General features: G+C 35.1%; 1 protein-coding gene across 5 annotated transcripts in view; it reads left to right on the top strand.

Moving 5' to 3' along the window:
• Positions 1-16,643, top strand: part of TASP1 (taspase 1) — a 283,764-nt gene that overhangs the window by 50,029 nt on the left and 217,092 nt on the right. For all 5 annotated transcript variants that reach the window (XM_044263461.1, XM_044263466.1, XM_044263465.1 and 2 more), the window contains one exon: positions 15,659-15,738. In XM_044263461.1, coding sequence (XP_044119396.1) covers positions 15,659-15,738 — 80 coding nt within the window. The remainder of the gene's footprint in view (positions 1-15,658; positions 15,739-16,643) is intronic.

The raw sequence follows: 16,643 nt of genomic DNA, 5'->3' as shown, positions 1-16,643 counted from the left end.
GTGACTGTGTTCTTTTACCCGTGTTTGCTATTGTACATAAAGCATAATTAACCCTAATTAAACCAATTAGAAGATACATGCCCAGTAGAGAGGGAACAAGGCAGTTGTTTTAGGTGGCAAGGAAAATAGCATAAACCTTGTGTAAAGTATTTTAAAGTTTGCCTGCAAATCACCATAATCCCATTCCCCACACTACTTATAGCATTTATCAAGCTGGTTCTCAAGTTTATATGGAGGAACAAGTATACAACAATAGTGGACATTTTGAAACAGATCAAAGAGTTAGACTCATCTGATAGCTATCCTGATACTTCATAATACTATCATAATTAAAACAGGTTGATTTAGGTATAGGGATCTACATAAAAATATATATAGAAAAGATTAATATTTTATATAGGGATATATAGAAAAAAATCTGTAGGACCAAACAGGAAGTCTAGAAGCGGATCTAGTCTAAAATTAAATTTAGTCTATCAAAGTATCATCTCGGGACGCCTGGGTGGCTCAGTTGGTTAAGCAGCTGCCTTCCGCTCAGGTCATGATCCCAGTGTCCTGGAATAAGTCCCGCATCAGGCTCCTTGCTCTGCAGGGAGCCTGCTTCTCCCTCTGCCACTCTGTCTGCCTGTGCGTGCTCTCTCTCTCCCTCTTTCTCTGACAAATAAATAAATAAAAATCTTAAAAAAATAAGTATCATCTCAAAGCATTGTGGGGAAAAATTATGGTGTATTAAATTATGTTGGGACAGCTGGCTATCTAGTGGAACAAGGTTAATTTGAATTCTTGTGACATGCTGTTCAAAAAAAATTAAATTCAAACATGAAGATAAAAAAGCATAATATAAAATTTTTAAGAAAAAATATGAGAGATTGTGTTTATGACTATGGTAGCAAAGACCTTATTAAGATGAAAAAAATAAGGCTAAATATGGAAACATGAGAAGTGAAAATGTATAGTTATTTACAACTGAAGATAACATTATCTGAATTCAGACATTATGGCTTTTAAAACTGAGAAAAATTATTTGCAGCATAGTAGCAAAAAAAAAAAAATTGTAAACATAGTGTTTAAGAACCATAAAATATGGGATGCCTGGGTGGCTCAGTTGGTTAAGCCACTGCCTTCGGCTCAGGTCATGATGCCAGGGTCCTGGGATCGAATCCTACATTGGGCTCCTTGCTCAGCAGGGAGCCTGCTTCTTTCTCTGCCTCTGCCTGCCGCTCTGCCTGCTTGTGTTCTCTCTCTCTCTCTCTGACAAATAAATAAATAAATAGAATTTAAAAAAAAAAAGAAAAAAGAACTGTAAAATATTACTAAGACAAGACAACTTAAATTTAAAACATTGGTAAATGGTACAAATAGGCAATTTATAGAAAGGAAAATATTGATGGTGTATAAATATACAAAAAGGGGCCCAACTATAATTAAGGAATTGTGAATTAAAATAAGATGATATGTTTATTTTAAAGTAGCAAAATTAATAAAGACTAACGATACCCAGTGTTGAGATTGTGGAGAAACAGTTTCTTTGTACTACTAGTATTGGGAACGTAGACTGATATAACCAGTTGAGAGACATTTTGATATAATTTATTAATGTAAAAAATTGAACATGCACATGTTGTGTGCTCCAGCAGTTCATCTTGGGATAGAACACCTTCACATGTACATAGGAAGACTTCTACAGCACAAGAAGGTTACAGCAACATTACTTGTGGTGTATAAAACTGTAAACAATCTAAATGTCCATCAATGGCTAAGTGAACTATTTTCTAGTCATATTATTAAATAATCTGCAGTATTAGAAAAGGGAGAAACATTTATATATAGTAAAATGGGTAGATCTGTATATCGTAGAGGAAAAAAATCAAATTGCCGTATGATACATTCAGTTTAATTTATGTTTAAAAAAATACAAAATAATGCAATATTTATAACCAGGAATACTGTTTCCCACCATCCAGGTTGGGAAATAAGACATTATGAAGAGATTTGAAACTGCCTAGATGGAACCCTTTCTAATGGCATTGTTATCCTTCCCATTGTCCACACCCTTACACTTTTTCATGTGTCTGTTGGCCATTTGGATGTCTTCTTTGCAGAAATGTCTGTTCATGTCTCTGCCCTTGCTCCTAGGTAACAGTTGTCCTGATTTTAAGCTTCTCTTATTCCCGTATATTCCTTCATAGTATTACAACATAGACAGTACTCTAGTTTTTTAAGGCTGTATATAGTATATATTTACATAGATGTACAAAGAAGGTCTGGAAAGGTTATCAAACTTGCTGTTGTACTTCTGTGAAGGATGAAGGGAACAAGATGAAGCAGTTTTTAAAGGGGACATGTGCAGTATATTTACATTTTACAAATATAAAATACATGGGAAAAAGTGATGGCCATCTCTCCATTAAAATTATATCATCTAGTGGTGCTAACCTTGTCTGAAACTAGCTGTTTCATTTCCTCATGTACATAGTTCTTCAGCTTTATTCTTTGTTTTCAGGTTGTTTTGACCATTTTAGGCATTTTGCATTTCCATGTGAATTTTAGAATTAGCCTATTTCTAGAAATAGCCTGATGAAATTTTCATTAGGATTGCAACATGTCCATTTAATAAAGTCTCATTTAGCCTCTTTGACCAGTGTTTTATAGTTTTTCAGTGTACAGGTCTTAAATAGCTTTTATCAAACTTATACTTAAGTATTTCATTCTCTCTTTTTTTAAAAAAAGATTTTATTTATTTGAGAGAGACAGCGAGCACATGAGTGTGGGGAGGGGCAGGAGGAAAGGGAGAAACAGACTCCCTGCTGAGCCCATGCTCAGGAGCCTGATGCAGGATTTGATCTCAGGACCCTGAGATCATGACCTGAGCCAAAAGCAAGAGTCAGCTGCTTAACTGACTGCACCACCCAGGCACCCCAAGTATTTCATTCTTTTTGATAGTATGATAAATTATATGTATAACATGTGTTAATTTCTAGTTGTTTATTGCCAATATAGAAATATGATTGACTTTATTACATTGATATTCTTTCCTGGGAATTTGCTAAATTCATTTTTTTATAGTATCTTTTTGTAGATTTGTTAAGATTTTCTACATAGACAATAATTTCTTTTGAGAATAAAAATTGTTTTATTTCTTCCTCTCTAATCTGGGCTCCTTTAATTAATTTCCTTTTCTTTATTACAGAGGCTAGGAGCTCCAATGCAAGGTGGAGTAGAAATGTGAGAATGAAAAAAAATGTGAGAGTGGGCGTTTGTGCCTTGTTTGTGATCTTAGGGTAGAAGCGTTTGGTCTTTTACCCTTAAGTATGGTAGTTGCTGAAGGTTTATCATAGATATTCTTTATTATACTGAGAAAGTCCCCTTCTTATTGTTCTGAGAGTTTTTAGTAGAAATGAGTGTTGTACTTTCTCAAATGCCTTTCTGCATCTAATAAGATGGTGTTATAATTTTTCTATTTAGTCAGTCAGCAATTGGTTGATTTTCAACTATTAAAGCAACAATTGCATTCCTGGGATAAATTCTACTTGGTCATTATGTATTATCCTTTTGATATATTGTCAGATCCAATTTGCTAAGATTTTGTAAAGAATTTTTGTATCTCATATATTATGAGATATATTGGGCTGGACTTTTCTTGTAATGTCCTTGGTTTGGATTTACTTTGCATCTTGGATATGAAGGGAAATATACTTTATCAAATTTGGAAAATTTGTTGGCTATTAATTCTTCAGATATTTTTTCTGATTCCTCTTTCTATCCTTCAGGATACATCCAATTGCATGTATATTTGACCTCTTGTACTCCTACAGATCACTAGTAAATTATTTACTTTTTCCATTCATTTTTGTCTTTGTTTCGTTTTGAATAATTTCCATTGCTGTTTTCAAGTTTATTATTTTTCCTACAATATCTAATCACTTGTTAATCCCATCAACTTTATTTTTCATGTCTAACGTTGTAGACATCTTCAGAAATTTGATTTTGTTGCCCCTTTAAGAATCTCTTATGGTTTGTCTCCCTCTTTGGTTTCGTCTTATTTCATTTTTTCCTCCCTTCCCCTATGATGCTCTGTCTCGTTTCTCAAATTCATCAAATCAGTGAGATCATATGATAATTGTCTGCCTCTGATCGACTTATTTCACTTAGTATAATACCCTCTAGTTCCATCCATGTCATTGCAAATGGCAAGATTTTGTTTTTTTTTTTCCAGATGGCTACATAATATTCCATTGTATATATATACCACATCTTTGTTATCCATTCATTTGTTGATGGACATCTAAGCTCTTTGCATAGTTTGGCTATTGTGGACATTAACATTGTTAATGTTAACATTAACATTAACATTAAATTAATGTTAAATTAATTAACATTAACTCTAAACATTGGGGTGCACGTGCCCCTTTAGATCACTACATTTGTATTTTTGGGGTAAATACTAAGTAGTTCAACTTTTTGAGGAACCTCCATACTGTTTTTTACAAATACATTTGTATTTTTGGGGTAAATACTAAGTAGTTCAACTTTTTGAGGAACCTCCATACTGTTTTCCAGAGTGGCTGCCCCAGCTTGCATTCCCACCAACAATGCAGGAGGGTTCCCCTTTCTCTGCATCCTCGCCAACACCTGTCATTGCCCGACTTGCTAATTTTAGCTTGGTATGAGGTGGTATCTCACTGTGGTTTTAATTTGTATTTCCCTGATGCCGAGTTATGTGGAGCACTTTTTCATGTGTCTGTTGGCCATTTGGGTGTCTTCTTTGCAGAAATGTCTGTTCATGTCCTCTGCCCGTTTCTTGATTGGATTATTTGTTCTTTGGGTGTTGAGTTTGTAAGTTCTTTATGGATTTTGGATACTAGCCCTTTATCTAATACATCATTTGCAAATATCTTCTCCCATTTTGTCTGTTGTGTTTTGGTCTTGTTGACCGTTTCCTTTGCTGTGCAAAACCTTTTGATCTAGATGAAGTCCCAATAGTTCATTTTTGCCTTTGCTTCCCTTGTCTCTGATGATGTTTCTAGGAAGAAGTTGCTGCAACTGAGGTTGAACAGGTTGCTCCCTGTGTTGTCCCCAAGGATTTTGAAGGATTCCTGTTTCGCATTTAGGCCTTTCATCCATATTGAGTCTGTTTTTGTGGATGGTGTAAGGAAATGGTTCAGTTTCATTTTGTATGTGGCTGTCCAATTTTCCCAACACCATTTGTTGAAGAGATTGTCTTTTTGCTATTGGACATTCTTTCCTGCTTTGTTGAAGATCGGTTAACCATAGAGTTGAGGGTCCATTTCTGGGCTCTCTATTCTGTTCCATTGATCTATGAGACTCTTTCACTGTTAGTATCATACTGTCTTAATGATTACAGCTTTGTAATAGAGCTTGAAGTCTGGAATTGTGATGCCACCAGCTTTGCTTTTTCAACATTCCTTTGGCTGTTTGGGGTCTTTCTGGTTCCATATAAATTTTAGGATTATTTATTCCATGTCTTTGAAAAAAGTTGATGGTATTTTGGTAGGAATTGAATTAAATGTGTAGATTGCTCTAGGTAGCATAGACATTTTCACAGTATTTGTTCTTCCAATCCATGAATATGGAACATTTTTCCATTTCCTTGTGTCTTCCTCAACTTCTTTCATGAGTATTCTGTAGTTTCTGGAGTACAGATTCTTTGCCTCGCTGTTTAGATTTATTCCTAGGTATCTTATGGTTTTGGGTACAATTGTAAATTGGATTAACTGTTTAATTTCTCTTTCTTCTGTCTTGTTGTTAGTGTATAGAAATGCAGCTGATTTCTGTGTGTTGATTTTATGTCCTGACACTTTACTGAATTCCTGTATGAGTTCTAGAGTTTTAGAGTGAAATCTTTGGATTTTCCACATCAAGTATCATATCATCTGCAGAGTGAGAACTTGACTCCTTCTTTGTTGATTCAGATGCATTTTATTTGTTTTTGTTGCCTGGTTGCTGAGGCTAGGACTCCTAGTACTATCTTAAATAGCAGTGGTGATAGTGGACATCCTGCTCTGTTCTTGACGTTAGGGGAAAAGCTCTCAGTTTTTTCCCAGTTGATAATGATATTCACTGTGGGTTTTTCATAGATAGCTTTTTTGATACTGACGTATGTTCCCTCTGTCCCTACACTGTGAAGAGTTTTGACCAAGAAAGGATGCTGTATTTTGTCAAATGCTTTTCTGCATCTATTGAGAGTATCATACGGTTTTTGTTCTTTCTTTTATTAATGTATTGTATCACATTGATTGATTTGTGGATGTTGAACCAACCTTGCAGCCCAGGAATAAATCCCACTTGGTCGTGGTGAATAATCTTTTTAATGTACTGTTGGATCCTATTGGCTAGTATTTTGGTGAGAATTTTTGCATCCTTTTTCACTGGGGATATTGGTCTGCAATTATCTTTTTTAATAGGATCTTTGACTGGTTTTGGGATCAAGGTAAGGTGGCCTCATAAAATGAGTTTGGAAGTTGTCCTTCCATTCCTATTTTTTGGAACAGTTTCAGAAGAATAGGTATTAATTCTGCTTTATTTTTTTTTTTAAGATTTTATTTATTTATTTGAGAGAGAGAGACAGTGAGAGAGAGCATGAGCGAGGAGAAGGTCAGAGAGTGAAGCAGACTCCCCATGGAGCTGGGAGCCTGATGTGGGACTCCATCCTGGGACTCCAGGATCACGCCCTGAGCCGAAGGCAGTCGTCCAACCAACTGAGCCACCCAGGCGTCCCTTAATTCTGCTTTAAATGTTTGGTAGAATTTCCCTTGGAAGCCATCTGGCCCTGGGCTCTTGTTTGTTGGGAGTTTTTTGATTACTACAATTTCCTTACTGGTTATTGGTCTGTTCAGATTTTCTTTTTCTTCCTGGTTCGGTTGGTAGTTTATACATCTCTAGGAATGCATCTGTTTTTTTTCAGATTGTCTAATTTGCTGGCATATAGTTGCTTATAATATGTTCTTATAATTGTTTGTATTTCTTTGGTGTTGATTGTGATCTCTCTTCTTTCATTCATGATTTTATTAATTTGGGTCCTTTCTCTTTTCTTTCTGATAAGTCTGGCCAGGGGTTTATCACTCTTATTAAAAAGAACCAGTTTCTAGTTTCATTGATCTGATCTACTGTTTTTTTGGTTTCTATTTTACTGATTTCTGCTCTGATCTTTATTATTTCTCTTCTCCTGCTGGGTTTAGGCTGTATTTGCTGTTCTTTCTCCAGTTCCTTTAGGTTGTGTATTTCAGATCCTTCTTGTGTTAGGTTGTGTATTTCAGATCCTTCTTGTTTCTTGAGAAAGGCTTGTATATATATTGCTACAGACTTTCCTCTTAGCACTGCCTTTACTGCATCCCAAGATATTGAACAGTTGTGTTTTCATTTTCATTTGTTCCCATGAAATTTTAAATTCTTCTTTATTTTCCTGGTTGACCCATTCATTCTTTAGGAGGATGCTCTTTAGCCTCCATGTATTTGAGTTCTTTCCAATTCTCCTCTTGTGATTGAGTTCAAGTTTCAAAGCATTGTGGTAGGAAAATATGCAGGGAATGATCCCAATCTTTGGGTACTGGTTGAGACCTGATTTGTGACCCAGATGTGATCTATTCTGGAGAGTGCTCCATGTGCGCTAGAGAAGAATGTGTATTCTATTGCTTTGGGATGGAATGTTCTGAATGTATCTGTGATGTCCATCTGGTCCAGTGTGTCATTTAAAGCCTTTATTTCCTTGTTGATCTTTTGCTCAGATGATCTGTCCATTTCAGTGAGGGGAGTGTTAAAGTCCCCTACTATTATTATATTATTGATGTGTTTCTTTGATTTTGTTATTAATTGGTTTATATAGTTGGCTACTCCCATGTTAGGGGCATAGATATTAAACGAAATAACATCTAAAGATGTTAGATCTTGTTGGACAGATACTTTAAGTATACTATAGTGTCCTTCCTCATCTCTTATTGTAGTCTTTGGTTTAAAATTTAATTTGTCTGATATAAGGATTGCCACCCCAGTTTTCTTTTGATGTCCATTAGCATGGTAAATGGTTTTCCACCCCCTCACTTTAAATCTGGAGGTGTCTTTAAGTTAAAATGAGTCTCTTGCAGACAGCATATCGATGGGTCTTATTTTTTTTTTATCCATTCTGATACCCTCTGTCTTTTGATTGGGGCATTTAGCACATTTAAATTCAGAGTAACTATTGAAAGATATGAATTTAGTGCCATTGTATTGCCTGTAAGGTGAATATTACTGTATATTGTCTCTGTTCCTTTATGGTCTATGTTACTTTTAGGTTCTCTCATTGCTTAGAGGACCCCTTTCAATGCTTTCTGTAGGGGGGGTTTGGTGTTTGCAAATTATTTTAGTTTTGTTTGTCCTGGAAGCTTTTTATCTCTCCTTCTATTTTCAATGACAGCCTAGCTGGATATATTATTCTTGGCTGCATATTTTTCTTGTTTAGTGCTCTGAATATATCATGCCAGTCCTTTTTGGCCTGACAGGTCTCTGTGTCTAGGTCTACTGCCAATCTCATATTTCTACCATTGTATGTTACAGAATTCTTGTCCCAAGCTGCTTTCAGGTTTTTGTCTTTGTCTCTGAGACTTGTAAGTTTTGCTATTAGATGATGAGGTGTTGACCTATTTTTATTGATTTTGAGAGAGGTTCTCTGCCTCCTGGATTTTGATGCCTGTTTCATTCCCCCCAGTTAGGGAAGTTGTCTACTATAATTTGCTCCAGTGTACCTCCTGCCCCCCCCCCCTTCTTCTGGGATCCCAGTTCATCTAATGTTGTTTCATCTTATGCTATTACTTATCTCTTGAATTCTCCCCTTGGGATCCAATAGTTGTTTGTCTCTCTTTTTCCTAGCTTCTTTATTCTCCATCATTTGGTCTTCTGTATCACTTATTTTCTTTTCTGTCTCATTTATGCTAGCACTAAGAGCCTCCATTTTTGATTGCGCTTCATTAATAGCCTTTTTGATTTTGACTTGGTTAGATTTTAGTTCTTTTATTTCTCCAGAAAGGGATTCTCTAGTACCTTCTGTGTTTTTTCTAGCTCAGCTATTATCTTTATAATTGTCATTCTGAACTCTATTTCCAACATCAGACTAATGTCTGATTAGGTCCAACATGTTTATGTTTATTTTTATTATTAATTAATTAATTAATTTGTCAGAGAGAGTGAGTTAGAGAGCAAACACAAGCAGGGGGAGTGGCAGGCAGAGGGAGAAACAGCCTCCCCACTGAGCAAGGACACCAGTGTGAGATGTGATCTCTAGACCCTATGATTGTGACCTGAGCCGAAGGCAGACTCCTCAACCAACCAAGTGTCCCTAACATATTTAATTTTTCCTGTAGCTTCTTGAACATATGAATTGATTTGTAGTAATTGTTATCATATCTTTGTTTACTAATTTACTATCATCTTTGTCCTTTCTGAGTTGTTTTCATTTGAAATATTTTCTCTTCTTTATTGACTGCATTTCCTTGCTTCTTTGCATGCTTTGTAATTTTTTATTGCATTCGAGGTTTTGTGAGTTTTACCTTATTTGGTGCCAGATCTTTTAAAACTTTAGTAAATATTTTTGAGCTTTATTCTAGGGTTTGATTATTTAGAGACAGGTTCATCCTTTCAAATCTTGCTTTATACTTTGTTACATGCGACTAAAGAAGCATTTAACCTTGAGCTAATTTTGCTTTGCTATTGGGTAAAACTCTTCTGAATACTGTAACAAATGTATTTAGAATGAGGTTTCTTACTTTGATGGGAACAGGAGCTGAGCTGCTCCTATCCCTTTGTGAACTTGGAGCTTTTTTTTCTCTAAAACTTCTGTGTTATTATTTCCCAGATTTTGGGTGATTTCCTATTATACATACACTGATCTCTATTCAGCTGAAGACTAGAGGGACTGTGCAGATGTTGGAGTCCTTTTTCTGTGCAACTCTCTCATCTCGGGTACTCTGCCCTGTGAACCCTGGCTGTCTGGGCTTTTCCAGATGCCAAGGTCTTTCTCTTCAACTAAGAAGCTGCTGTGCCATGGGTTGGAACCCCTCTGGGCAGAAGGCTGGGTCGGTCAAAGAGTTTACCTGTTTTGTTTCCTTTCTCTCAAGGATCACTGCTCTTATGTTGCCTACTGATATCTGAAAACTGTTTTTCCTACATTTTGTCTGATTTTCAAAACAGTATCTTCAGGCAAGAGTGTAAATTTGTTCCCTGTTATTCCATCTTGTCCAGAAGCAAAAACGTCCTCTAAGTTTATTGTATACCTGCAGTAATTGAGAAAAAAATTCCTTGAGTGTCCTAAATCAACAAAACCAAATTTATCATGTTTTTACTTTGAGCTTATTTTCATATTACCCTAATATGTCTAGTTATCTAATTTCTGTAAGGGTAATAGCTAACATTTATTATGTTTGTACACTATATCAGGCATTGTTTTATGTGTTTTGCATGCATTAACTCATAAAAATTACACAGTGATTTAAGATACATTTTGCAGGTAATGAAACTGAGTCCCTTACTTGACCACTTTTAAGCTATTAGAAAATTTGGGAGTCCTTTCATATCACATTAGAAGCAGCAGATTAGAAGGGAAAATGGAATCCTTTTATAATAATGAGAATAACTGTTTATACCCATTCAATTATTCATTCACTTCCCCTTCACTCAGCAAATATTTATTACTCATTTTTTGTGAGCCAGGCATAAAGGTACAAAAAGTGTCAAAAGCAGATGGAACACTTAGAAATCTTGGTCCTGTGGTGTTATCTATCATGACTTTTTGGAGACAGCAATGTATTACAATAGGTGTTTCTAAGAAGTGTTTAAATAAAAAATTCATTTATCTGCATACCTTAGTTTTTGGTTATAGCCACCATGATGTGTTGTATTGTTTAAGTATTTGTGTTTGGTCAGATTTATGGAATATTTGGTGTCTTCATAAACTGATGGGACTACCATCATAAACTGTGTCACATTTACCCAAGTTTCTTTATTTTATTTATAAAAGTGTAGCTTGAATCTTTTTCCATTATGATAGGGAGGGTACAGCTTTGATAGGCATTATTATTTAGAACAGGAATTGGCAAACTATGGCTTATGGGCCAAATCTGTTCTGCTGTTTGCTTTTGTAAATAAAGTTTAATTGGGACACAGCCATATCCATTTGTGTATGTATCATCTATGACTTGTGCCCTGCAAAGGCCAAATAGAGTTGTTGCAAAAGAAACATTGTGGTTACAAAGCCGACTTATTTACTGTCTGGGCCTTTACAGAAAAACTTTGTGCTGACTCCTAATATAGAAGTTATAATTTCTGTAAATTATGTTTCTTTTGATGAAAAAGGGAAAGCTAGACAAACATTATTTTATGTTTAGTATAAATTAAACTTTAAGGTGCTCATTAGACCCTAGGATTTTTTTCAGAAGCAAATTTAATTTTTGGTACATTATTTATTTTAAAGTACTATTTAATCTATTATATTTCATAAATTAACTCAAACTTGTACTACTTTTGTTGTATGAATGTGAAAAGACAATTAAAAAAAGGAAAAGACAATTCAAAATGCAAGATTAAAAGAAATGTAAGAGATCTATTAACTAATCATAAGATAGAGATTTAGATGGATTCCCGTTTAAACCAAAGTTTAAAAAACAAAATAACAATCGTAGAAAAAATTTTATAAGACAGCCAGAGAAATGTGAACATTGATGAGATCTATTTCGATTCTAAAGATGGTTCATCTTTTTATATGTCAATTGCTTAGGCTGAGGTTCTGTTTTTTAAAAAAAATCATTTTTAATTTTATTTGTTTATTTATTTTTAAAGATTATTTATTTATTTGTCAGAGAGAGAGAGAGAGAGTGAGAGAGAGAGTGAGAGCAGGGGGAGCTGCAGGCAGAGGGAGAAGCAGGCTTCCCACCGAGCAAGGACTTTGATGTGGAACTTGATCCCAGGATCATGAGCTGAGCCCAGGCAGATGCTTATGGACTGAGCCACTCAGGTGTCCAAAAAGTAATTTTTTAGATGTAAAAAAGTTCAAATTATAAAAAAATTAAAGTATTAAATTCTGATTATTTAATTTGGTTGGTATGTTATTTCCAAATACAGCAAGTTCCCCTTTATTTGCACATTATAAGTCTGTAGCTTTAAGTGATCAGTAGTACTAATTTGTCTTTCCTCAATTTTGTATATTTATGATGAATAAGGAAGCAATAGGTAAAATAGATAGAAATCAGTTTTTTTTAAAAAAGATTTTATTTATTTGAGAGAGAGAGAGAGAATGAGAGAGAGAGAGAGAGCATCAGAGGAGAGAGGGTCAGCAGGAGAAACAGACTCCCTGCCGAGCAGGGAGCCTGATGCAGGACTCGATCCTGGGACTCCAGGATCATGACCTGAGCCGAAGGCAGTCGCTTAACCAACTGAGCCACCCAGGTGCCCTAGAAATCAGTTTTTAAGTCCAAAGAAGCAGCTCTCATTTTCTCTTGTGTCTTTCTCATCCAGAATAATGTATTTTGATTATTGGGATCCATGAACATTCTTGAGAGCTTTCTAAATCACAGAATGAGACATTTTTAGATTAATTATGGAGTCATGATTCCTTGAAAATGGGAGATTGCCATCCATGAGGTTGCAGTTCACATCTCATATTCGGCCAAATAACTCTTTCTGGGAAGCTTGGCTGTGCTAGCGTTTGCCACAGCAAACAAGAAGCACTGGCCTGTTGAAGGTTTCAATAACCCCATCTCAGGGCTGCCCTCAGTAGAGTGTCATTGCTTTTTGTTTTACATCATGTTGGACTTGTTTTAATGTAAATTAAATTGGGTATAACACAAGGAAAATGTTGTCCCTTAAGGAATTTTGACAGGGACACCCTAGTTTATTATTATTTGTTTAATATCTTGCCTATGTTTGTTTGATGCTTAGTATGCTTTAGGCACTGTCACATATGCTTGGATATGTCAGTGAAGAAACAAAAGATTCCCATTCTTATGACACTTACAGTTTCTTTGGGGAAGGTAGAAGTAAACAATAGGCATAATATGTAAATTATAAAGTGTCTAGTATGTTAGAAGATAGAAAAAAGAAAAATGTGGAAAGAGCAAAATGGCAGGGATTGGGAGTCCTGAGTAGGTAATTGGGTATATTTTTACATAGGTCTCATTAAGGGGGCACTTTTGAGCAGTTGAGGGAATTTGCCGCTTGGGAAAAAAGGATGAGACTGATAGAGGGAACATTCAGGGTGAAGGCCTTGAGACTAGTAGTCCCCTTGGCATATTTGTGTTTTGGGGAGGCTGGAGTAAAGTAAGCCAGGGAGCAAGAAGACTAAGAGATGAAGTAAGGAGGGAGCCGGAAGGATCACATCATGTAGGATTCTCATTCAAACTCCAGGATTGTGCAGATTTTGAAAAGAGGAATGTCATTGTCTGACTTATGTGTTACAAGGAAGTCGGTGGCTAGTGAGCATAGACTGGGGCAGGGAGCAAAAAGCAAGGTGTACGTGAAAGTAATGAGTCCATTGCAACAGTACAAGTAACAGATGATGGCGGTTTAGACAAAGATGGTAGCAGGAGAGGAGGTGGGAAGTGGTCACATTCTGGATATATTACAAAGGTAGAGTCGATGGGATTTCCTAACTTGAATGAGACAAAATTTCTAAGTTTTCTCCTTGGAGAGTCATTAAGACTGTGACAAATGTGAATGATACTGCATTTAATTTTCTAGAAAGTAATTTTTGGGGCATGTTAGTATCATGTAGCTTTTCAGAATTTTAAAAATGATTTTAAAAGCACTTATATGCCATTTTGTGTGATTATTAACTACTAGAGAGGTAGTTTTTGATAGGAAGAAAAGGTCAGATATTCAATATTCTTATCCATAAGATGGGAACCAGATAGTCAAATTCCCATGAATATTGTAAAATGCCTCAACTATTTTAAAAACTTGCATAGCAGCCAATGGCAAATTAATTTAATTTAAAAGCAACGTCTTTAAGAAATGAAAAATAAAACTAGAAATATTTTATTTTAACAAACATTTTATTTATTTAGTTGACAGAGAGAAACACAGCAAGAGAGGGAACACAAGCAGGGAGAATGGGAGAAGCAGACTGAGCAGGGAGCCTGATGAGGGTTTGGATCCGAGGACCCTGCGATCATGATCTGAACCGAAGGCAGATGCTTAATGAATGAGCCTCCCAGGCCCCCAAAACTAAGAGTATTTTGTAAAACGCCATTAATTCCAGATACTGGGATTGGACCCAAGATGACCAATGGGCATACTAAGATTTAGCTTCAAAATTCTGTTTTGATCATTTAATATACTACTTCAGCATATCTTTTACATCTTCACATGAAGAGAAGTTATTTCTTATATTACATTCCTTTTCAAGAAGAAGGAAGTGCTAAAAATGCCATCAGGATGGCTCAACTCGTATTCAAGTTTCTATTTCAGTTTTTCTTCCATTTGAACTTTATATGACGGCTTTTCTTTTCATTTTCTATGTGGTTTCATTTGATGGAGGAATAGGACAAACTATTTTCTACTTTCAGAATCCTTTAGAATTAAACAAAAACAGAAGTTTGAAGGGGTAAAGTTGTTTATTCTTGTTGGCCCTCTCTTTTTTCAGTGCCTCCTACCTTTATGTATATTGGAAAATAGTTATTGTACTTAACTATTTAGTTTCTCACTAGAACTATTTGGATGTGTTTGAGTGGCTCCTTAGATTTTGTTTTTCAGTCTGTCACTGGTCTTATTAACGAATGAATCTAAAGACTTCAATGTGCATTACTTTGAGTTTTAGTGTTGGGATGATTAGAAGAACAGAAACAAAAAATAGAGATCAGAAAACTAATGAGCAGGCATAAACAAGTTCAAGGAAATCTATTACTAGCTGGTTCAGATCTTTAAGAAGTTGGCTATGGAAGGAGATGAAGTGATGGATTATTATGGTAACTGCTTGCTGTTACTATGTTAGGGAATGAATGGAGTGGTTAATTATCCTGAATGCTATTTGAAATCTTTGAAAATAAGTTTTTTACAGTTAGTGAACAGTATCCTTTTATTTACTTCTTTATGTTAAAACTTGAAGTTTAGGGCTTAAAAAATTACTTTTGGTACACACCATAGTACTTGCCGTAGTAGAAATGATTTAAGGGTCATATATATAGGTCACTTGTATATTTTTGGTGTATCACGTCTTGCAAATGTAAGTACATCTCATTATTTTGGGGCATCTCTAGATGTACCCACTCATTTTGAGTAGACCCAGTTGTTATAGTAGGTAAGATCACCAAATCTGAAAACGTTCACTGAAACTTTAATTCTTAACCTTATTAAATAGATCTTGTGGCCATAGTGATCCAAGATAAATCTTAATATTTTCCACTGGGAAATCAACCATTTACTTCTTGTGTTGAATTTTGCCAACTTTTAGTTGTTGGTTATTGCAAATGAAATTGCACCATTTTCAGTTGTAAAATTTCTAACTTGGAGAAAATTTTAAAATTTGGGACATATGGCTATATTATTATTTTGAGGTAAACCTACAATTATATCTCTGTGCAAGACATTTTTTCAGTTGCCTTACATGATTTATATTTATTGAATTTGTAGGAGAAGATGATACTGAATTTTTAAAAGAATAATTTTCTGTTATTAGCTTTTTAGTTGGAGAAGGCGCCTACAGATGGGCAGTAGATCACGGAATACCCTCTTGCCCTCCTAACATCATGACCACAAGTGAGTAAAAATTTTTCAAAATTAAGCTGTGTTAGCATATGTACCTGGAAATGTTACATTGCTTTAATCCACATAGTACTCTGATATATAAAAAAGGAAGCTTATATGTTGAACTATTTAGAGTTAAAGTTATTTGATTTTAAGGTACTTTTATATTCCTGAGGATCCCCCCATTCTTATGGTTTTATAGAAGTATTGCTAAAGGATCCCTTTTAGGTTACTTAAAATAATTACTAACAGTAAAACCTTAATACTACCCCCTCAGAGAGAGAGAAGAAAACACAAATCAACATTTATCCATCTTTGACCTGAGGAAGGCCTTTCTAGGGACAAGTGCAAGAGAAGGAAGAACAAAAGTGTTACTATGTAAGAGTTAAGACTGAAAAAAACCCCACTTACCATAAATATGACAAAGTATACATATCCTTAATCTATGAAAAGTATATTAAATTAAAAACCACACAAATAATACCCCAAAAGAAAAATGATCAAAAGTCGTAAATAGATAATAGAACATAACTAATTGGGAAATGCAAATGAGTACATGTTAAATTTGTTCCCTCCTAATTTGTGAGAGTTAAAAATACTGTATCACTGCTCATAGGTGTGTGATGAAACGAATGTAATACATTGTAGGTACAAATATAAGTTAGCAGAAATTTTGGAGGACAGCTGAGTAATATAGAGCAAAGCCTTAAACTTATTCTGCTTGTAAGAACTTGACATTAGAAATATAGACAAAAATTTATATAGTTCTCAGTAAGCATTATTAAGAATGTCAAAAATTTTGGAAAAATCTTATATCCAACAGGGAGGAATGTAAGTAAATTGTCATATGATGAAATGTTATGTAGTAACTAGAAATTGTTATAAGACTACTGTCTGATCATGATTAACTCTAATGA

Source organism: Neovison vison, chromosome 8 (genome assembly GCF_020171115.1).
Source record: "Neovison vison isolate M4711 chromosome 8, ASM_NN_V1, whole genome shotgun sequence".
Taxonomy (NCBI): domain Eukaryota; kingdom Metazoa; phylum Chordata; class Mammalia; order Carnivora; family Mustelidae; genus Neogale; species Neogale vison.
Note: the sequence above shows the minus strand (reverse complement) of the source record. Positions and strands in the feature narration are given on the sequence as shown.